This window comes from Podarcis raffonei, chromosome W (genome assembly GCF_027172205.1).
Source record: "Podarcis raffonei isolate rPodRaf1 chromosome W, rPodRaf1.pri, whole genome shotgun sequence".
In the NCBI taxonomy this organism is placed as follows: Eukaryota; Metazoa; Chordata; class Lepidosauria; order Squamata; family Lacertidae; genus Podarcis; species Podarcis raffonei.
Genome location: NC_070620.1, coordinates 25,407,735 through 25,429,877, shown reverse-complemented (window position 1 = coordinate 25,429,877; position 22,143 = coordinate 25,407,735). Strand labels below are relative to the sequence as shown.

The 22,143-nt window shown below is 46.4% G+C and overlaps 1 protein-coding gene across 1 annotated transcript in view; it reads right to left on the bottom strand.

Moving 5' to 3' along the window:
- The window catches only part of LOC128405968 (proteasome subunit beta type-7-like), a 37,625-nt gene extending 15,879 nt beyond the window's left edge, over positions 1 to 21,746 (bottom strand). The window contains exons 1-6 of the mRNA XM_053373025.1: positions 21,618 to 21,746; positions 19,798 to 19,891; positions 19,554 to 19,651; positions 18,997 to 19,137; positions 17,629 to 17,744; positions 3,418 to 3,476 (exon numbers count right to left, since the gene is read on the bottom strand). Of these exons, the coding sequence (XP_053229000.1) occupies positions 3,418 to 3,476; positions 17,629 to 17,744; positions 18,997 to 19,137; positions 19,554 to 19,651; positions 19,798 to 19,891; positions 21,618 to 21,691 (582 nt within the window). The 5' untranslated portion in view covers positions 21,692 to 21,746. The remainder of the gene's footprint in view (positions 1 to 3,417; positions 3,477 to 17,628; positions 17,745 to 18,996; positions 19,138 to 19,553; positions 19,652 to 19,797; positions 19,892 to 21,617) is intronic.
- Positions 21,747 to 22,143: the final 397 nt, after the last annotated feature.

The window sequence follows — 22,143 nt, the reverse complement described above, 5'->3', positions numbered from 1 at the left end:
TGACGGACACCATAGACACACAAGCTTTGGCAACAATAAATAAACAAGAGGTTGCTTCATCACGAGAATTCACCCCTTGTATGGGTGCTGATATTTGAAGTGCGCTTTGCACAACAATAAACTCTGCATGCATGGATGAGACTTCCTGGCAGTAATGCTGGGCACCTTGACCATCAACATGTGTGCTGCTACAGCTCATCCTTGGCTCACATTCTGACACAGCAAACCTTCAGGCTGTTCTGTTAACTACATTTTACAAGAACACAGGTACTCTGCAACGGGTTACTGCAGGTAGGAGCTTTGCAGAGAAGCAAGGAAACATTACTACTTCAGCCACGCCACACACCATGCAAACCCACCTTTTCTGACATAACAATAAAGTGGGGAAAAGAGGCTGAATCTCCAAATGGCAGGACAGTTTGCCTTTGAATAATTTATCTGTGATGTGATGGTCTTGAAGAACACCACTGCCCTTTAAAAGCTCTATCAAGATATTCTGACAATTAGCAAACAAAGGAGCTGCATTAATCTTGACAGAAAAAATATTAATTTTCTACACATTTTAATGACCATGGCACCAAGATTTTTAAAGTTATTTTCACTGCATGTGCATCAGCAGTTGACCAATTCAACATTAACACATTTGAGTGGTACAGAGATTTACCAAATATTGTTCAGTCTTTTCACAGAGGAGCTGTCATCATGCAACCTGTTATGCTACTAAACCTTCCAAGAATTTGTGCTAGAGAACACCCATCTAAAAAGGGGTACTTCATTCTGACCAAGATAGAGCCTCCCTTCATAGTTAGAAAAGCACACACACAAACAGAATTAAAGCCTTTTTGCCATCCAAACCCACATGCACTTGGTAGCCCATGCTATCTACAGTAGTCAGAGCAGGATACAATTCTCTCCCTCCCATAAAACCAGATTAGCCAATAAAACATTTGTTTTTTTCAACTAGGGAGGGGCGTGTTCCCTGGCTGAAAGATGAAGGAGAAGGAATGTGGCAAGACTGTTGGGGATCCTCACTTCAATTCTTCCATATAAATGTGGTTATAAGCTGTTTCAAAATGGAAACTTGCTTCTTTCTTCTAGTCAGAGGACAGAGCAAGCTGCTCTGTCTAAAGCATTATTAATATAGTAATGATGATGATTTTTGGATGAAGAGTGGTATGGAAATGAATAAACCAGTAAAATCATAAATAAATGAAAAGACTGCCAAGGCAGTACAGTCAGGTGTGAAGACCCTGGGGCAAATGGGGCAGCCCCTCTTTTGTGATGCTTCTGCACCTTGACAAGTGACACCACAGGCACACAAAGTACTGGTCTTCTCCATTCTCAACACATCCATTCCCAATCAAGAATAAAAGCTAAGAATTGCTGGGTTAGCACTGGCCTGCTAATCTGAGTCTTGTGAACTCTGCGAGGGTGACACAGGAGCCTGGCCTATCTAGATGTTCACTGTGACTAAAGTAGCGATATTACCAGGATAGAAGCAGTTAAGATCCAACTCATTAATACAATCACCCATCAAGTAAAAATGTTGGGTTGAAGGTGATTCCTTTCCCAAGACAAGCTGTCGACTTCAACTGAGTGCTGAGTCACATTTTGCTCTTATCTGTGAGGATAAATAGAACCTCCAAGAGCGAACACCTCTGGCAAGGGACCGGTAGGGGCTCTTCCTTCCATTACTTTGTACTGGGCTTCCTTCAAAGGACTCAGAAAGCAAAGTCCATTGTTTTCAGACACTCAGAGGCAGTAGCATCAGCTACCACGGCCAACCAAAATTAATGGATTCCTGTTTATGCTCAATTCAGCAGCCAATTAAAAATGCAGCTTGATTGTGTACATGACAATTGTTTAAATCAGGTTGGCCTTTAAGCAACTAGAAACATACTATTTCTGCTCCCATTTTTAGCCATTCTGCTGTTTCAACACACAAATATGGTACAGTAGTACCTCTGGTTACGTACTTAATTCGTTCTGGAGGTCCGTTCTTAACCTGAAACTGTTCTTAACATGAAGCACCACTTTAGCTAATGGGGCCTCCTGCTGCTGCCGCGCCGCTGCCGCATGATTTCTGTTCTCATCCTGAAGCAAAGTTCTTAACCAGAGGTACTATTTCGGGGTTAGCGGAGTCTGTAACCTGAAGCGTATGTAACCCGAGGTACCACTGAGTACTGAGGATTTCACCCTTGACAAACTGGGAGAACCACTAAGCCACAAAAAGTGACTTCAATGCCAGTCTCCACTTAAAAAACCCCTCAAGGGCACAGAATGTGGCTTTGTGAAGAACATGCACAGACTGTTGTTGTTTAGTCGTTTAGTTCTGTCCGACTCTTCGTGACCCCATGGACCAGAGCACGCCAGGCACTCCTGTCTTCCTGCAGTTTGGTCAAACTCATGCTGGTAGCTTCGAGAACACTGTCCAACCATCTCATCCTCTGCCGCCCCCTTCTCTTTCCCAACATCAGGGTCTTTTCCAGGGAATCTTCTCTTCTCATGAGGTGGCCAAAGTACTGGAGCCTCAGCTTCAGGATCTGTCCTTCCAGTGAGCACTCAGGGCTGATTTCCTTCAGAATGGATAGGTTTGATCTTCTTGCAGTCCATGGGACTCTCAAGAGTCTCCTCCAGCACCATAATTCAAAAGCATCCATTCTTCGGCAATCAGCCTTCTTTATGGTCCAACTCTCACTTCCACACATCACTACTGGGAAAACCATAGCTTTAACTATACAGACCTTTGTTGGCAAGGTGATGTCTCTGCTTTTTAAGATGCTGTCTAGGTTTGTCATTGCTTTTCTCCCAAGGAGCAGGCGTCTTTTAATTTCGTGACTGCTGTCACCATCTGCAGTGATCATGGAGCCCAAGGAAGTAAAATCTCTCGCTGCTTCCATTTCTTGCCCTTCTATTTGCCAGGAGGTGATGGGACCAGTGGCCATGATCTTTGTTTTCAGATTACAGACCCAATAATCACCCATACGTTTCACTTTTGCACTCATATCTTAAAGAGCCAGGCACAAAATATCTGGAAACACCAGCATTTGAGGAAACATCAGTTACGTGTTTAACACATCCTGCAGAATTCCTGCAATTACATCCACAAGGCACAGGTGTCAGACTTGTACTGATTTTTCCATGAGAACATAGGTAAACACATTTTACAGTTTTGTGTCTAACTCAAGTTTTGTGCATATTTATTAGCACAGAAACAATACTTTGGATAATCCCCACAGAAGACAACAAAGTGACTCTTCAGACTGTTGTGGCATTGCTGTAACTGAAAACCAACCATTAAAGATCATTCAAAGGATTAAAGACTAATAAGCAACCCCATCCTACAAATCACACTATGCTACTATCACAATTACACAAATAAACAGTGGGAGTACAGGAGGCAGAGAGAATGTTTACCTCCATGTCAGGCTTGAATTTGTCTTCAAAAACTGCCATAGCTGCCAATGAACCTGAACCTGAAAAGAGCAAGAAGTTTTCATTTTAATTTTCACTAGTGTTATGTCCAATACACCATTATGGTTTTCAAATGACAGAACAGAAAAGGCAATGATGAGACAAGAACTTTACAAATACTCATTTACATTCCTATACAGTGGTACCTCAGGATGCAAAAGGGATCCGTTCTGGAGCCCCGTTTGCATCCTGAATGGAACGTAAGACGCGATGGCACGTGCCGCGCTTTCGCGCATGCTCGTGACATCATTTTGAGCGTCTGCGCATGCGCAAGCGGCGAAACCTGGAAGTAACGCACTCTGTTACTTCTGGGTTGCCACGGAGCGCAACCTGAACGCGCTCAACCTGAAGCACATTCAACCCGAGGTAGGACTGTACATTTGTTTTGCTACTTTAGAGCAGCATCTCTTATTCAAGCTCAATAACAAACAGAGCCTTACTCTGAAGAAAGGCAAACGGGAAAAGCAGGTTGATAACTCATACCAAGATGGGAAGATGCAGTCTCATCCGCAGATGCCCACTAACAACCCCCAAGTTCGTAAAAAAGGAGGGGGTGGGGGCACTGGATGGAAAGCCCCCGAGGGAGTCTGGATCTCCCGGACGCTGTCCCCAGGAGCGCCCAAGTTCCATTTCTTAAGATGAAAAATTGGATTTATGTTTTGGACATGCTTTGAGCGAGGATGGGGAAATTAATCTGCCAATTAAGCCAGCCACTGAGGTGCCAAAAGAGACGGAGTGGAAGAAGGATAACATCTAAGCTGGTATGTTGGAATGGAACGGAAATGGGGGGGTAAAAGCTTTTTCTACTATAGGACTCAGATTTATTATAATACTTGGCAAAAAAACCCAGAAAAATCATTTACATCATTTATAGCAAGCGAGAATGAAAAGTTTATATTTGTTGATATAAATATGGCTTTAAACTATAAACTGTGTGGAAATAACAATATTATATAATTAAAGCTTTTGATCTTTGAATTGTCTGGAAGAAGATAAAAGATTCCCCAATTGTTGATATTAGACAGAAGCAGGATCTCATTAGCTGCTGGAGAGATGTTAAAAAATTTTGGACGGTTTCCTAGAATGAGTCGAAGGAGTGATGACACAGTTTTAATTTGGAAATCCGCCATGATGGAATAAGACCGAGCTGCAGAGTTATAGGGGGAGGTGAGCTCTTAATATGCCATTATATTTGTATTTCAAGCATGATTTGGTAAATCTCCCCTGGAAAGGCTAATGTTTGATGCAACCGGTCTGGGAAAATTAATGAGCAGACACCAAGAATTGTTTCATTGGAACTGAGAGAAGATAGCGGCTGCCAGCAGCGAAAAGATTTTTGGATTGATTCAGCAGAAATACCAGTGGGTGAGGAGATGTTGCATGGACAGAGGGGTATCACACAATTAAATCCACACAGAAACATACAATTTTTTTTCAACTCACCTGCGGAAACAACTTGGAGACAGTGAAAGAAGGAAAACAACAGGAAGATTTAAAGGAACTATTAGAAATGACTGGCAAAAGCAGCAGAAACATGAGATGATCAGAGCCCCCCCCCCCGAACTCAAGCATTTTTTGTTGTTGTTGTTTAGGCGTGTCCGACTCTTCGTGACCCCATGGACCAGAGCATGCCAGGCACTCCTGTCTTCCACTGCCTCCCGCAGTTTGGTCAAACTCATGTTCGTAGCTTCAAGAACACTGTCCAACCAACTCGTCCTCTGTCGTCCCCTTCTCCTTGTGCCCTCCATCTTTCCCAACATCAGGGTCTTTTCCAGGGAGTCTTCTCTTCTCATGAGGTGGCCAAAGTCTTGGAGCCTCAGCTTCAGGATCTGTCCTTCCAGTGAGCACTCAGGGCTGATTTCCTTAAGAATGGATAGGTTTGATCTTCTTGCAGTCCATGGGACTCTCAAGAGTCTCCTCCGGCACCAAAGCATGGGAAGTCCCAATAATAATAAAAATATAATTTGGCAGAATATTTGGATTATTTGATATGTATATGTATAGTTTGGAATATTTAATGTGATTTGATTGGATTGTTAAATTGGAAAATCTTATATATATATATATATAAAGATAACTCATACTAAGCTCCCTGCAGAAGCTGTACCAGGGTTTAGTGGGAGCATGTTCAGCTTTTATTTCTTGAACCCCAACCCCCTTCCCAAATGCTTTTGAAAATATTCTCAATATCAAAAGTGAATAGTGGTGTGGTATGGCAGAGAGGGTGGTGGGTGGTCCTACTGTTCAAGGCAAATAAAAAAATCCTGCTGGGTATGACCAAGCCTTTAGAAGCACCAGAAGCACCCCTCTAAATCCTGGAGTTTGTTTTTTTGTATAGATTAGGGCAGCATTTCTAGAACAGCTGAGATATTTTCTAGAAAAATATATACTGAGCCACGTATGACCAAGCCAGAAGCTCTGAGAAGAGGCAGACTAGGGCTTTAAAATCATTTGGAAAGGAACAGATTATTTAAAATCATTTGAAAGGAACAGATTATTTCAGTGGGTTGGTTTAGCACATGCACAGAAAGATATAGGAATCCGGGTGGCCATTCAGTCTCATCTACCCCAGTTCAATTGTGTTTTATTTTATTGGTTTCTGGATTGTTTCTAGTTTGCACTATAAAACAGTAAGGCAGAGCACACCAGAGTGGCAAACATGAATCACACACAAAGGTTTAAACACACACATTTGGCGATTTCAAGAGCTGTCCTACAAAAATACTAACAGAAGAACCCCCTTTCCGATGTCAGCTCCAGGCATTACAAGTCCATGCAAAGAGCGGCTATGAACTATTCGGCAATCTTAAATAAGCTTTGTTCAGAAGAGAATGTGAATCTTCCCTGCATAGACATCATCATCATGTTTCAGTGCAGCCCAGAAAGTATTTCAGGATGATCTGCTTTTGGAGACTGAATAAAGTTAGCAACAATTTTTTTATGCCAATTAGATTTTTTGGCATTTATTAATTTTTAACTTGTTTTGCATACCACTATCTGTTTAGCTGGGTCACCCAGAAAGCCATATTTTCCATTTTAAATGATTTGTGTACATCACTTGACCACCTCAATGGTTTAGTAAAGAAAAAGGCAGCGATTAAAGAGTTTCAAATGAGGTGTCCTGCTGATTTTATTAAGTCTGCTGAATGTATAATGAAAAGGGAGACGCTGATAGTGACATTGCTGAGAAAATACAGACTATCTTATCTGAACCATTTAAGGAGGTCCAATTATAGATCAAATTTAAAGGGTAGAGGCAGATTTACAGACACAAATCAATGAACATGGTAATTCCAGCGAATGTGACAAAGACTCCTCCTGTTATGGAATATTGCTGTGGTTGAGGATCATTACCTTTACAGTACCAAATACATCACATTTATAATAATTTATTATTTGTACCCCGCCCATCTGGCTGCGTTTCCCCAGCCACTCTGGGCAGCTTCCAACAAAGATTAAAAATACATTAAAATGTCACACATTAAAAACTTCCCTGAACAGGGCTGCCTTCAGATGTCTTCTGAATGTCAGGTAGTTGTTTATCTCTTTGACATCTGATAGGAGGGCATTCCACAGGGCGGGCACCACTACCGAGAAGGCCCTCTGCCTGGTTCCCTGTAGCTTTGCTTCTCGCAATGAGGGAACCACCAGAAGGCCCTCGGCGCTGGACCTTAGCGTCCGGGCAGAATGATGGGGGTGGAGACGCTCCTTCAGGGTTTACAAAGCATCTTCTTATACTCCAGGCAATGGCTATTTGTTTTTGCCTCGGAGCCACATACAGCTCCATTTTCAAAAAGGTAGGAATGGGAAACAAAAAGGAATTCTTTGCAAGTGACGAACAGGAGAGGAGAGCAACATGCACAAAATATGCCAGCTGCCAAAAATAGCAAAGAAGAAGAACTGTGCTGAACCACAAGGAGGTCAAAGTGAAGTCCTGTAGTGCTGCTCTGGATGCAGTTTATGAGGCGAGCCTTATTGCCAAGCTCCCCACAACAGGAATAAGCAGAATCAGGTGGAATAAGAGGCAAGCAAGGTGTCTGGAAGAGCCTCGCATTGGAGTTTTAACAGGCAAGACAAGAGCTGTAATGTGCCAGAAGAAATATTTTACAACAATCTGTTTTTTTATGTAATTTATATCTAGGCCTTCCTTCTGAAACAGCCCATTTTGCATTCACATGCTAGCAAAATTCCCAACATTTCGGAAGGCAGGGGATGAGTAGGGCGTGAATAGAGAACATACTGTAAAGATATATACACAGACAGCAAGTTATCACCAGCCCGTTCCCCAACCAGGTTCTGATTCCCATCTTTGCAGCTGCAGCACTCTCATTTTTGACTTTCAAAGAAGAGCCTTAATGGATTCAAAGACTGGATATTGCTGGGGGGGATGCTGTTAAGAGACCCCACCAATGGGGAGGGGGGCTTGAGGGGGGTGGGTGGATGTCAGGGAACTGCCATCAGCTCAGAGGTGAGAGGTGGAAGGGCACTTGGGTTACAGGGAGCCTCCGAAGATTGTGCGAAGCAGCTCTTCCTCCGGGGAGGAGGGAAGCCTCCAGTGGGGAAGGGATGCAGGGATCGGAAGATGCTAAAGAGAGCCGCAACACCGAGCCTGAGAAAAGTGTGTGGGGGGGAGGCAGGTCCCCCTTTGCCGACGTCCTCTCTGTGCAGTCGGTTTACGCGCAGAGAGGGGAGGAGAAGGATGGGGGTCAAAAGACTTTTATGCTGGGGAAAGTTTAAGGACCGCCCACTCCCAGATTCTGCTAGCGACTGAGCAGACATGGACTTGAGACGCTCTGCACTGTAAATGTTTTTGTACAGATAATAAAGCCTGGAAAAGACCGGTGGGAGTCTTGCCTCTTTGCTCTCGAGCAACCATGCCGGCACCTAACAGGTGGTTTTAAAAATATTTTAAAATAAACTGATCAGGGCACATAAGTTTCTCAGTGCTACCTGCATTTAAATTAAAAACAGCCTAGAAATAAGTTCTACACCAATCTCAAAGTGATTTTTTTTATTAGACCCAGAAAGAATAACAAGAAAGGGAATCTTTTCTGTGAACTGCCCTCTTTTCTGTAAACCGCCCTGAGATCTCTGGGTATAGGGCGATATATAAATAAAATAATAAAATAATAATAATAATAATAATAATATCTGAATGATGTTCTCTTTACAGTTACATTACAGAGTCACAGCATTCCTTTTTATACATCTGATGACCTAGAGATACTTTTTGTGTTTTAAAATGACCTTGCTGTCCCATATTTAACAGATATTGGACTCGTCCATTTGCACACTGCAGTTAGCAGCCTTTTGAACGTCAAACATTCAGTGAAGAGTGCTTTCTTTTACTAAATAGCCTTCTGCATCTTCCAGCACTTCTATTTGCTGCTGCCACACTGGCAAACAAATGCACTGTGAAGAGAGTAACATTTAGATTTCTCTAATCCATCAGTGTCAACAGTCCCTGACAGCGCACTTATTCACAAATGCTCATTGTTATTCAATTTGCTGCTCCTCCTAGGTAGATATCCAGTGCTCTCCACAGACCCATCGATCGGCATCATTTTTCACTCTGGTTCCTGGCTGAGAGGCCTGGTCTCTTGGTGGCATTGCCTGTGCAGCAGACAGACATTGCCAATGCATGAAGAGCTGATTTATGAATATGAAACAATACTGGTGCCAAGAGATCAGCCTCAGCCACAAGAGACCACCAGAATGCATCTTGCTGCTTCCCAAGTCTGAAGTACAGACTTCAAGCCCTTTAATTGTATGCATGCATTTCATTATATAGCCATGGCCAGAAGCTTTTCTAGACAAGCCAACAATCAGACAATCTTGCATCGTTTGCTGAAATCCGCATTTGTCCTTTGTCAGCATAAACACTTTAATTTGATGTTTTCACTCCTGAGTAAGCACTGAGTATGTTTTAAATTCCTTCTAAGGAACGACACTGGTCTCTTATTTAGGAACAAAATGCTGGATTTCTATTCTTTGCCAGTTTTGAGCAACAATACAGAGGCCTTACATGCACACACATGTAAAATATTGCTTAAAACAACAAGAGAAAGGTATAGGGAAATTAGTATTCAGTTTGTAGATACATGGAGGAATCACGGAATAGCAATACTGCTGCCTTGTGTGTGCCTAACATCTGATCAAATATGAGCAGGTCTGAGTATTTACTATTCTGCTGTGATAGCTAATTCCTTCCGGCTTAAATATGTATTCTCTGCCACCAACCTAAGTGTGGAGCTTGTCAAAATGTTGAGTTTAAAAATCATGCTAATATATTGGCACATAAGAGATCAGTCAGCCTTCACAGGAGTACTAAAAACACAAACTGTGTTCATATTGCATCACATCTGCCCATCAAAAGGTTACAGACCTTTCTTTCCAGAAGAGGTCAAAACTGGGTTGTGTCAATGTAGAGGCACTGCAAGACATTCATGTCTGTGCGAGTTATCCATCCCAAGAACAGAGCTTGAGGGCATGAATTTTGATGTCTGGTTTTATGATCATTTTAAGATTGTAATCCCTAAGCCTTAGGTATGCTGCACACTGCAGCAAGAAATTCATTCTTCAGTCTCTCAGTTTGCCATATCACATTTAAAACATGGCCCTACATTTGGACAAATTATTTAAACAGTAGATCGAAGTTGTCTATACTGAAGGCAGCCCTGTTTAGGGAAGTTTTTAATATTTAATGCTGTACTGTTTTTAACTCTTGATTGGGAGCCGCCCAGAGTGGCTGGGGAAACTCAGCCAGATGGGTAGGGTATAAATAATAAATTATTTTTATTATTAATTATCATTATTATTATTACTACTACTATTATTATTGATATTTACCAGACCAGAGATTTGCACGATATACCCCATGTCATTCCTGTAATGAAGCATTCTCAGGTATTGTCAGGGAACTGCCATCGGAGCCTAGAGTGGAGGTAAGGCTCCCTAACGATGCAGGAGAAGGGACCAGCAGGGAGAGAGAGCAAACTTCCTTTGAGGAAGGAAATAGGAGGGACACCAGGAAGCAAGGGGAGACTGCGGAGAGAGGGCTCCAAGACTCTTCCACAGAGAGCAGCGGGGAGAGCCCAGGACCTCCGTTGGGCACACCCACTCTGCGCAGGAGACTTCCGCGCAGAGAGGCTAGGAGGAGACTTGGGGTCAAAGAATTTTTATGTTGGAAGAATTCAGAAAACACCCACTGACGGATTCTGCCAGCGACTGACACAGCCATGGAGAAAGGGCTGTCCAGCCAGGGAAAGGTTTAGCCAGGCAACGTTGCCTAGAGCTGCAGCACCCTTTACGCACAAGCAACCCCCAATTCCCTTTACAGCAATCCGTCAGTCCTTGACGTTGCTTGTGCACAAAGACAAGACAGGCAGCATCATGAGTCAAACCGGAGGAGCAGGCGCCGGAGAGGCAGCAGCGGCAGCGCCAAATCTGGAGGAGAGAAACCGAGATTTGGAACAGCAGGTTGCTCTGTTAGCGGCGCGGCTAGATGAAAGGAGGACTCAGGATGCCCAGGGGAAGCCCACCCCCATCGCAAGGAAGGTACCAGGACTGGTGCACAAGTTTGGGGGAAACCCCAGGGATTATAATGCATTCAGGACTGAGGTACAGTACGCGCTGGAACTGCAGTTTGACGACTTTGTGGATGATGGGGAGAGGGTCGCTTATGTTATCGGGCATCTTCAAGACGCTGCCAGGGAATGGATCCGGCCATTAATGGCAACGCAGAATGCTGCCCTAAAGGACCTTAGGAAATTTTTTGGCGCCATGGACGCCATGTTCTCAAGTGGGGTGGAGCAGAGTGTGGTTCGCCGGGAACTGATGGCGTGCAAGCAAGGGAGCCAGTCAGTTAGAGAGTACTGGTCGCGTTTTGCTATGCTTATCCATAGACTTGGGTGGGAACTGGGCTCGGAACCAGTGCAAATGTTATTTGAGGAAGGCTTATCCCCCTCAGTGAAGGACGAACTCTCCCGCGCGCCCCGCCCTCAATCGATGGATCAGCTGACTAAGGCTGTACTTGCAATTGGAGCGCGCCAAGAAGCCCACGCTTTAGAGAAGCGGGAGGCGAGAGGAGAACGTTGGGATGACAACCACATTCCTGAAATACCGGACCAACCTTCCCAGCCAGTGGAACCAATGGAGATTGGGGGAGCGCGCGCGCGCGCGGGGCTTCTAACTCCAGCGAAGTTCGAAAGAAGGAGGGAAAGGAGGGGGAAACAGCCAAGAAGTGTTTCCTCTGCCAACAGCCAGGACATTTTGCCAGGGTCTGCCCTCAAAGGAAAGCATGGCAAGGAATGGTGGGGGCTGCTGGCTGTGAGGAGGGGGGAGAGGAGGAGCAGGGAAAAGCCAACGCTTGGCTGCCGATCACCGGGCACAGCAGCCAGGCCAGCAACCAGTAAAAGTGCCCAAGCCAGACCACCCCCAAGCAGCCATAGCCTTAGAGGTGGTGCTAGAACTCCCCAATGGGCACCCAATCAAGGTTAAAGCACTGCTGGATTCAGGTAGTTCCTGTAATTTTTTCAGCAAGGATTTCGCCCTGGAGCACCAGCTGTACCTCCTGCCTCTAGACTGTCCCTTACAAGTAACGACCATTGATGGCAGAGAACTCTTGGGAGGGGAGGTGACGCACCAGACTCCCCCCATGAGAATGAGGGTTTCCAGACACACAGAGACCATTGCCTTTCACGTAGCCACACTGGCAGGACCACCCATCATACTGGGAATGAGCTGGTTGGCACTACATGATCCAGTAGTGGCATGGCACCAGCGGACCGTTTCTTTTGGGTCAGCTCACTGCTTGGAACACTGTCACGGGGGGGAAACCTCGAGGATGGCTGTAACCAGGGTGGCAGGGATGGCGGTGGGGGAAAAGGGGAAGGTACCGCCACAATACGCTGACCTGCAGGATGTCTTCAGCGAGAAGGAAGCGGATAAACTACCCCCCCATAGACCCTTCGACTGTCAAATCAACCTACTCCCAGGGGCTCAGCTACCAGTGGGTAAACTGTATGCCATGTCGGACAGGGAGATGCAGGAGTTGCGGGAGTTTATTGACAAGAACCTGAAAAGAGGTTTCATAAGAGAATCAAGGGCGGTGGGAGGCAGTCCGGTGTTCTTTGTGGACAAAAAGACACTAAACAGCCCAGATTGGTCGTAGACTTTAGGTCCTTGAACCTTGTATCGGAACCAGTGACCTTCCCAATGCCCAGGATTGACGATATTTTAACCAGGGTGAGGAAGGGGAAAATTTTTACTAAGCTGGAACTTCGGGGTGCGTACAATTTGATTAGGATGAGGGAGGGGGATGAATGGAAAACCACCATGTTCACCCCTCTGTGGGCCTTTGAATACCTCGTTATGCCTTTTGGATTACAATCAGGCTCTGCCTGTTTTCAATCTTTCATGCACCACGTGTTGGGATCCCTGCTGTACAAGAATTGCGTGGCCTTTTTAGATGACGTGTTAATCTATTCGGACAACGAGGAGCAGCATGTCAGAGACGTCCGGGAAGTGCTAAAGAGGCTACAGGAACATCAGTTGTGGGTCAAACTGGAGAAGTGCCAGTTCCACGCCCGAGAGGTCGAGTTCCTGGGATACAGGTTGTCGGACAAGGGCCTAGCTATGGACCCAGGAAAGGTGCAGGCGGTGCTGGAATGGAAGACCCCCAAGACCCGGAAGGACGTACAGAGGTTCCTGGGGTTTGGGAACTTCTACCGGAAGTTCATCAAGAACTTCGCCCACTTGACAGCGCCCATCACAGATTGTCTCAGTAGCAAAAAGAAATTCGTCTGGACGGAAGACGCACAGCAGGCCTTTGAAAGGCTGAAGAAGGCCTTCGCTTCGGAAGAGCAGCTCTTACACGTGGATCTGCAGAAGCCAACGAGGCTGGAGACAGATGCGTCAGACCGAGCTGTAGGGGCGGTGCTACTCCAGCCAGGAGACCAGTCCAGCTGGAGACCGTGCGCGTTCTTCTCGAGGAAGCTGAGCAAGTCGGAGCAAAACTACACGGTCTATGACCAGGAACTGCTTGCAATTTATGAAGCCTTTCGACGATGGAGACATTTGTTAATAGGGGCGCAGCACAAGATCCAGGTGTGCACGGACCATAAGAACCTGGAATACTGGAGGACTGCACGAGTACTCAACCAGCGACAGGTGCGATGGGCTCAGGAGTTCGCAAGTTTTTCTTCAAGATTCGGTACGTACCAGGAGAGGAAAACGTCAGAGCAGACGCCCTCTCCCGGAAGCCGGAGTATATGGAAGGAGAAGGACCACCAGAAGCCCGACATGTGATCCCCGAGAACCGATGGGTGTGTGGGGGAGTATTAGTAGAGAGACGAGAACTAGCCAGGCTGACGAAGGACGACGAGTTCGCACAAACCAAGATCAGGGAACTCAGGAGCATGGGGGAAAACCATGGGGGTTTTGAGGAGAAAGAAGGGGTACTGTATTACAGGGGAGCACTGTACGTACCAGGGGATGACTTGAGGAGAAGGGTACTCAAACAGCTCCATGATAACCCAACGGCGGGGCATTTTGGTCAACACAAAACCATGTTGCTGGTCACCAGGCAGTTCTGGTGGCCAAGGGTGAGGGAAGATGTACGGGAGTACGTACGAGGGTGTGACTGCTGCCAGCGAGCAAAGGGGGAGAGGGCGGCGCCAGCGGGGTTACTAGAACCCTTACCCACACTGGGAAGACCATGGGAGGTGGTATCCATAGATTTTATGACCGATTTGCCCAAGTCAAGGGGGAAAACAGCAGTCATGGTGGTTGTCGACCTGTTAACAAAAATGTGCCACTTTATCGCTTGCTCACATGCGGTGACAGCAGAGGAAACTGCCAGGCTGTTTGTGGAGCACATCTTCAGGCTGCATGGCACCCCCTTGAAGACCTCCCCTGGTCTTGCCGCGAGTTGCTGACAGGGAGGTCAACAAGAATTCAAGCCGGGCACCTGGAGGGTGGCCAATTCCTCTAAACTTCGCTGGCTTTTGGCTTGAATTCAACAACAATAACGCGGAACATGTGTCCACGGGAATGAGCCCGTTCATGGCCAATCATGGGTGTCACCCCAGGGCCTTCCCAGGGGGAGGGGAGGAGAGGTGGAGTGTGCCGGCAGCGGAGCAGTTTGTGCAAGAAATGGAGGCCTTACACCAACAACTTAAGATGAACTTGGAACGGGCCAAGGAAGTGTATAAGAGGCAGGCCGACAAACACCATAGGGAAGGAGAAACCATACGTGTAGGGGACTGGGTGTGGTTGTCGACCCAAGGGTTACCATTCAAGGGGGGTTGCAAGAAGTTGCGGCCAAGGCGGCTGGGACCTTTCGAGGTGACACAGCAGGTTAATCCCGTGGCCTTTAGACTCAAGTTGCCGACCAGCATGAAACTATACCCGGTGTTCCATAGATCCCTACTCTCTCCGTACAGGGAGGGACTGGAATTGCCGGGGCGAGAGAGAGTGGTCCCCATTCACCCACACGTGGAAGAGAGGGAATTCAATAGTCAAGCCATGGAAATACTCGATTCAAGATGGCGAGGGGGGCAAGTGGAGTATTTGGTGGCTTGGGAGGGGGAACCAGAATCGGAAAACACGTGGGTTCCTGCGGAAAACATCAGGGATGAGTCTCTCCGGGGGGAGTTTCACGGCAGGTTCCCTAGGAAGCCCAAACCCACATCGAGGTTCTGGGAGGAGCAATTTGGCACCACAGATGAGGAAGAAGATTTTATGGGGTTTCCGGTGTCCGAAGAGGAGGGAGGAGAGGTATCTGGGGGAGAGGAATCGGACTGGGAAGAGTACCCTGTGCGAAGAGATAGCAGCAGGTGGAGAGAAATGTTTGAATCTTTGGAGGAGGGAGATAGCTCCTTCCGGGGATTCCCCGCATCACCATCAGGGGAAAGGGAGGAATTTAGGCCAAAGGAACGGAACGGAGGTGAGGGGGGTCCTGGAGGGGAAGTGGATGTCAGGGAACTGCCATCGGAGCCTAGAGTGGAGGTAAGGCTCCCTAACGATGCAGGAGAAGGGACCAGCAGGGAGAGAGAGCAAACTTCCTTTGAGGAAGGAAATAGGAGGGACACCAGGAAGCAAGGGGAGACTGCGGAGAGAGGGCTCCAAGACTCTTCCACAGAGAGCAGCGGGGAGAGCCGCGGACCTCCGTTGGGCATGCCCACTCTGCGCAGGAGACTTCCGCGCAGAGAGGCTAGGCGGAGACTTGGGGTGAAAGAATTTTTATGTTGGAAGAAGTTCAGAAAACGCCCACTGACGGATTCTGCCAGCGACTGACACAGCCATGGAGAAAGGGCTGTCCAGCCAGGGAAAGGTTTAGCCAGGCAACGTTGCCTAGAGCTGCAGCACCCTTTACGCACAAGCAACCCCCAATTCCCTTTACAGTTATGCAATAGCCCAACCCTAAGCACGTTTACTTGGAAACAAGTGCTGTGGAGTTCAGTGTGGTTTGCTTTTAAACATGCTGTAATTGCAGCCTTCTTCTTCTTCTCTTTTTAAAGGAATAGCAGCATGGTAGATAAAACAGACAGATTAATACTGTCAGGCTTCATAGGCTTAGAAGCCTATTCCCATTTAATGACAGCAGTCCTTACCAGTCAGATTTCTTTCACTGGGTGCAGCGAACAATATTCATAGGATAGCCATGCTCTACAGCTTCAAACAAAACAGGGTCAAAGGATTCCTGGTGCAAGGCAGACATGAATCCTGCAGTTTTGGGTCACTAATCATTCACTATACAAATGCAGCAAGGTTTATTGTTCAGCAGTTTAATAATTTATAAGTTTCAGGACACATTTGTAAATATTAATCCAATTTCATATTTTATGTTAATTCATATAAGGGTCTGAATAGACTAATACACCATAAATCCTATAATAGCATTCTTTCAAAAATAGATTTCATGCACAGAATAAATAATTTACTACTTTGTAGGGTACCATGGCACCATCTATTGGTGTAAAAAAGCTACACTCTGTTCTAAGCATTTTGTACAACTCTGCTTGTCTATGCCCAGGACTATGCCCAATTTTCCCTAACACTGGCATGAAAGAACATCAAAATCAACCAAACAGATGCAGTAATTTTGGAGTACACCTCTTCCATAATCTAACTAGGGCTATCTGTAATAGAGATGCTTCTATGATGTGTGTGTGTGTGTCTTCAAGTAATTTAAGAAAAATGTTTGACCCTAGTAAACACAGAGGTGTTCTCTTTTTTTTGTACATATAGGCAGGCAAAGCATTAGAGCAAAGTGAAATTGGGGTCAGAATGAACTGAATCTATGTGAACAAACTCCATCAAACATCCATAGTAATAATAATAATAATAATAATAAAAATTTATTTATATCCCGCCCTCCCCAGCCGAAGCTGGGCTCTGGGCGGCTAACAACAATAAAATAATACAACATTCTAAAATCATTTCATTATAAAATTAATTCAAATCAAATTAATGGCAACCATTGGGCTAGAGTTCTGTGAAGATTGCCAAAGGAGGGAGTCAGGCTGTGCCCTGGCCAAAGGCCTGGTGGAACAGCTGTGTCTTGCATTTGCCTATTAACTACTGCATCCATTTCAAGATCAAAACATTAAATTAGAAGCTCTCACACTCTCCACTGACAAGTGCTACACGCCTGTATTTTCAGTCAGCTAACATTATTTTTGCTGCTGACAGCCCCTATATAAGCTACAGGGCTGCTTTAAGAAATCTGCAATCACCCTTACAGTGTAATTTCTCTAGTGGTTCTGATGGCATTTCAGAAACTTTGTGTGTGTTTGTTTTAATGTTCTGATGAAGAACCACTACCTTGGGATTTGAATTAGCAAACCATTTGTCATTCAGCATTGAAGCTACACTCTGGGAGTCACTTCTCTGGCAAATGTGACCAAGCTGTATTTCCCATCTCCCCACCAAGCCATTTACAATTTGCCAATTATTTAAATTATTATTATTAGGCACCAAGAGATAGGATCACACAGAGTATGAGATCCCTGTTTTACTTTCACTTTCTACAACGCTAATGACATTTCAGAATCACACACACGAGTAAAGATGAGGAAAGAAAAACTAATTACGACAGATTTCCACTAGTGGGCAGTGCAGTTACCTAAATTGTAACAGGGAAAGACTCACCCATTGTGACATAAGGCAATTTGTCAGTAGATCCATGAGGATAGATGCTGTAAAGATGGGCCCCAGTGACATCTACCCCACCCAGAACCAGGGCTGCACCAATGTAACCTTGATACCTGGAAGACATGAATGTGTTTAGCATAAGAGTGTGTGAACACCAGAAATGCATTCCAAACAGTGTTAGAAACTGGCGTATAAAAGCTAAGAGCCTAATGACATCTTAAACCTGCATTCCAGGCACTACAAGAATGCCTAGGTGCCTTTTCATTGGAAAAAAAGGTTGTGGGGGATCTGCAAGCAGCACAGCACCAAAAGAGCACAACCACAGCCAACTTGCCAAAGCAGGGGCAGGAGCAGGGTAAGCCATGCAGTTCTGTGCAGTTTTCTCTCCCTCTCAAAATGCACACAAACACCAGTGGTGGTGGCAGTTTAAAGACAGGGGCACTCCCCTCACCCTTCCTAGCAGAAACTATTTAAACCAATAAAAGGGAGCGGGAAAACAAGGGGGTTCCTTAAGAGTGTTGAAACGTCAAGACTCCTCTCATAAAACAGATGGGCTTCCCAGAGAGTAAAAAGCAGCTGCCCCAAAACCTGCACTCCCTGCCCCCCGCCCAGCTTATGCTGCGCAAACAGAAGTTGAGCAAAGAAGAAACATGGTGGCCGCGCACCAGGCAGCCTTCACCACTGGTTTGATTCACAGGGACTCGAAGCTTTCCCAAAGAAAGAGGGGTGGAGAGGAAGTGTTGCCTGTCTGCCCACCTGTCAGCTGCGCATTGCCCAAAGTCTCTGGTTTGCAGGACAGAGAGACCCAGCCAGAGAGACGTAGACACATGGTGTTGGCGGGTGGAGGCAGGCTCACAGAGCCGAATCTCTCTGGCCTTGCAAATTCAGCAGGCAGGAAGCAGCCCTTTACTCTGCAGTAGATAGATGGCTAGATGGGAGGTATTTCAACACTTGTATTTTGGGGTGGTAACAAAAACAGCAGTGAGAAAGAACCACAATTAAGGCTGCTTTGGGTCCCAGGGAGACATTCCTTTAGCCCATCAAATAGTTCCCTGGGGAGCAAGCAGAAAGGGAACGCTGGAAATCTCATTTTGGTTGCTAGGTGGCGCTACTGAGTCGAAAAAGAGATTGGAGACTGGTTAATTTTGAATGCTGATGACAAACACAAAAATTTCCATTTTTAAATGCTGCCCCTGGAGGCTTCTGCTTGTAAAATTGTTTAAACACACACATATTTTAGAACATGCCACTCAGCTGCTGAACTTTCCCAACTACATGTGTCTGTATACTGCTTAACTGAATGAAGAGAGAAAGGGGAGGAGGCAAACAGTGGCAATAGCACTGCTCAGTCCACAAGCCAGTTACCTGAAGAGCATCTGCTTGAGCATCCGGTTGGCTGTGACCACCCTTGGAAGCCGTCCAGTTGAGAGCGAGTGGAGTTCGATGTTAGAAGAGATCAACTGAGTTGTCATTTCTGTGTCTGCAGCCGTTCCAGCCCCGCAACAACTGCAAACATATTTACTTCATTTAGTAAACAAGCAGCTTCTGAATAATTATCTAGAAGCCATGGCCACACTTGGTTGGCAGCCGCCCCACAAACCTCCGGAACACATTTGCCACTCTATTGGAATCAAGAGCCAACTAGACAGTCTTAGTCCATTAAAGCAGGTGGTCATTTTCAGGAGAGGACAGAGAAAGCCCTTTGTGAAACATGAATTAAATACCCATGCTTTTTCTTCCTACTTTTCCCTGGTTCCCTCCAGTAGAATGACAATAAAGATATTATTATTATTATTATTATTATTATTATTATTATTATTATTATTATTATTATTAGAAACAAATACTTTGCAACTTTCCACTTCCAGAAAATCTGTGGTCATAAGCAGGCCTAGAAAAAGGTTAGTAATATATATACTTACTAAATGTTTGGAGATATATAGTGTATTTTTGAACAGTTCTTGTCAGCAACAACCATCCCTTCAGTGGCTCTTGTATCTGCTCCAAGTACTATCCCATCCTAGATAAAGAAAGGGAGATGGCAATCCTATGCCCACTTTCCTGGAAGCAAGTGTCACTAAGCTTAGTGGGACTTACTTCGGAGTAGACATGCATAGGACGAACACTGAAAAAGCTGATATTACTGCAACAAGCATTGGGCCTCACCTTAAACACTACCCCAGCAATGGTGGTGCCAGTCTTGTGGGCTGTGGGAAGACGCAGGCCCTTCTTGGTCCCCTCCACTTCAAGGTGAGAATTCCTGCAACAGGAGGTAATCATGAAAATGAGGCACTGGTGCTAAAAGTTAAAAAGTCTTCTCCATAAATAGTGTAAGGAGATCCTGACTACTCTAACTGCCAGAGGATGAGAAAGAAGTGAATGCAGCAAAAGGAACCAATGCAAGCACCAAGCCCACCAACACCCCACTCCTCCCGATTTAATAAAAGGAAGAAAGTACTGTCAGGAAGGTAACAACCTACCCCCATCGCTCCCTGAATCTGGCCCCCTGACTAGTTCATTATAGGACACACACACCCCGGAAGCTGGTCATGCATTTAAAATTTAACTCTTAGAAATTGAAGGTTATAAGTAGATCCCGCTAGACTGAAATCCAACCTTACTTACCTTCTCAGTAAGCCTGCCCAAGGGCTGTTGGCTACAACAGTGGATCGCTTTTGCATGCTCCACCCGCCCTATTGGGGAGCAGGCAAGTGTGTTTTCCCTTGGCATTTCAGCGCACACACAAGCAGTTTGGAGCAAAAACAACCCTCACGCTCCCCCCACCCCTGCAATTCTCTTCTACCACCACCACCACCCCGCTATAATTGGGGGTGGGGGAACTAGCAACCGTTTGCTCCTATGGGAGGAGCTACGATTTGGCAAAAATGGGATTCATAGCACTGCAGTGTTGGAAGGGACCCGAAGAATCACCTAGTCCTAGTCCAGCTCCCTGCAAGGCAGGAATACGAAGCCGTCCCATGCAGGGATCGAACCTGCAACTGGGCAAACGTGGGATTATCAACATCAGGCTCTAAGCAACTGAGCCGCCCAGCAGGATAAAAAGGTGGATCTGACATCTTTCCGCAGGGCCCGTAAGATGGAGCTGTTCAGCCAGGCCTTTGGTCAGGGTTCAGCCTGACTCCCCCTCCCCTTTCATAAGCACTTGCATGAAAGCGGCTTCCCAATTTTTCTCACAGGCCCATACAAACACAAACAGCACAAATAGTTGGGCCTGGTGAGCATTTAAGGTCCCCAACCCTAATCTGCGGGTTGCCATCTGATTGGATTTTATTCTGATCTTGATCTGATTTGAGGATGTATTTTAATTGATTGATTTTATGTTAATGTGTTATACATTTGATGTTGGCTGCTCTGAGCCCAGTTTTGACTGGAGAGGGTGGGGTTTAAATAAAAATTATTTTTATTTTTATTATTCCCGTTTCCCCGCCCCCCCCCAGCAAAGAACCTGAGCGCTATTTTCGCGCTCTGGCAGCTAGTTACTAACCTAGTTACTGAGGAGGAAAGAAATCCATTCGAGGTTAATAAACCCGCAGGTTTAAGCTTTCCAAGAGGTGGATAGTGACGAAGCGACAGCCCTTCCTTCTCTCTTTGAGATAAAGGGCGGGGAGAGGCAAGGTCCCCCCCCCCCCAGCCCGCTCACCCCATGGGCGGCCCTTGGGGGTCAGGCTCAGCCACTTCCGAGGGGGGGCTCCTCCTCCGCCCTTCGGCCCCGACCCCCCCTCCCGGGAAAGAACGAAGCATCCGCGGATCCCAAGGCAGCTTAAGCGATCAGGCGAATAAGAAGGCCGCTAAGGAAGATCCATGGGGAAACCGCAGCAGCACCGGCGCGCGCGTTACTTATTACCGTTGTTGTTTCAGAAGAGCCCTTTCTCTCCCACCCGCGTGAGGGCCTCGCTAGGCCTCGGAGCCGCCCCGCCGGGCCCCCACGCCGCCTCCCCCGCTCTACCCCCGCGGCCGCCACTGACCGGGCGCAGTTGTGGAAGCTGAATCCTCCGGCAGCGTCGGCCAGCGAAGCCTGCAAGACGGAGAGCGTCGCCATCTTGCTCGGGCTTGATGGGTTTCCCCTCAGGCGGCGGCGGAAGCGGCCTCGGCGGGATTGAGGGAGGAGGCGAGGAGAGAGAAGGGGGGAGGTCGCCGCCCCCGCCGCTTCTGTCGATGAGTCAGGCGGGGGGCCCCGCCAGCTTTCTCGCCAAAACCTGAGGGAGGCGGAGGAGCCTCTGCGCTCGCCTTCCTCTCTGTGCTGCTGAAAAGGGGAAAAACGTAAAAGGCGGATCTACACGGATCCTCATGAATTCATATGATTTTTTCATTCAAATTAAATAAAACCACCATGATACTGTAGACCATGTCTTACTCTGTAGAAAGCATCAAAAAAATCACGCATCCACTGTTTCGGGGGGGCGCAGGGGCGCAAAAACATGGTTAAAAAACACGGATCCTCATGGATCCTCATGATTTTTGCACTAGATCAGCCCAAACTCACCATCAGAT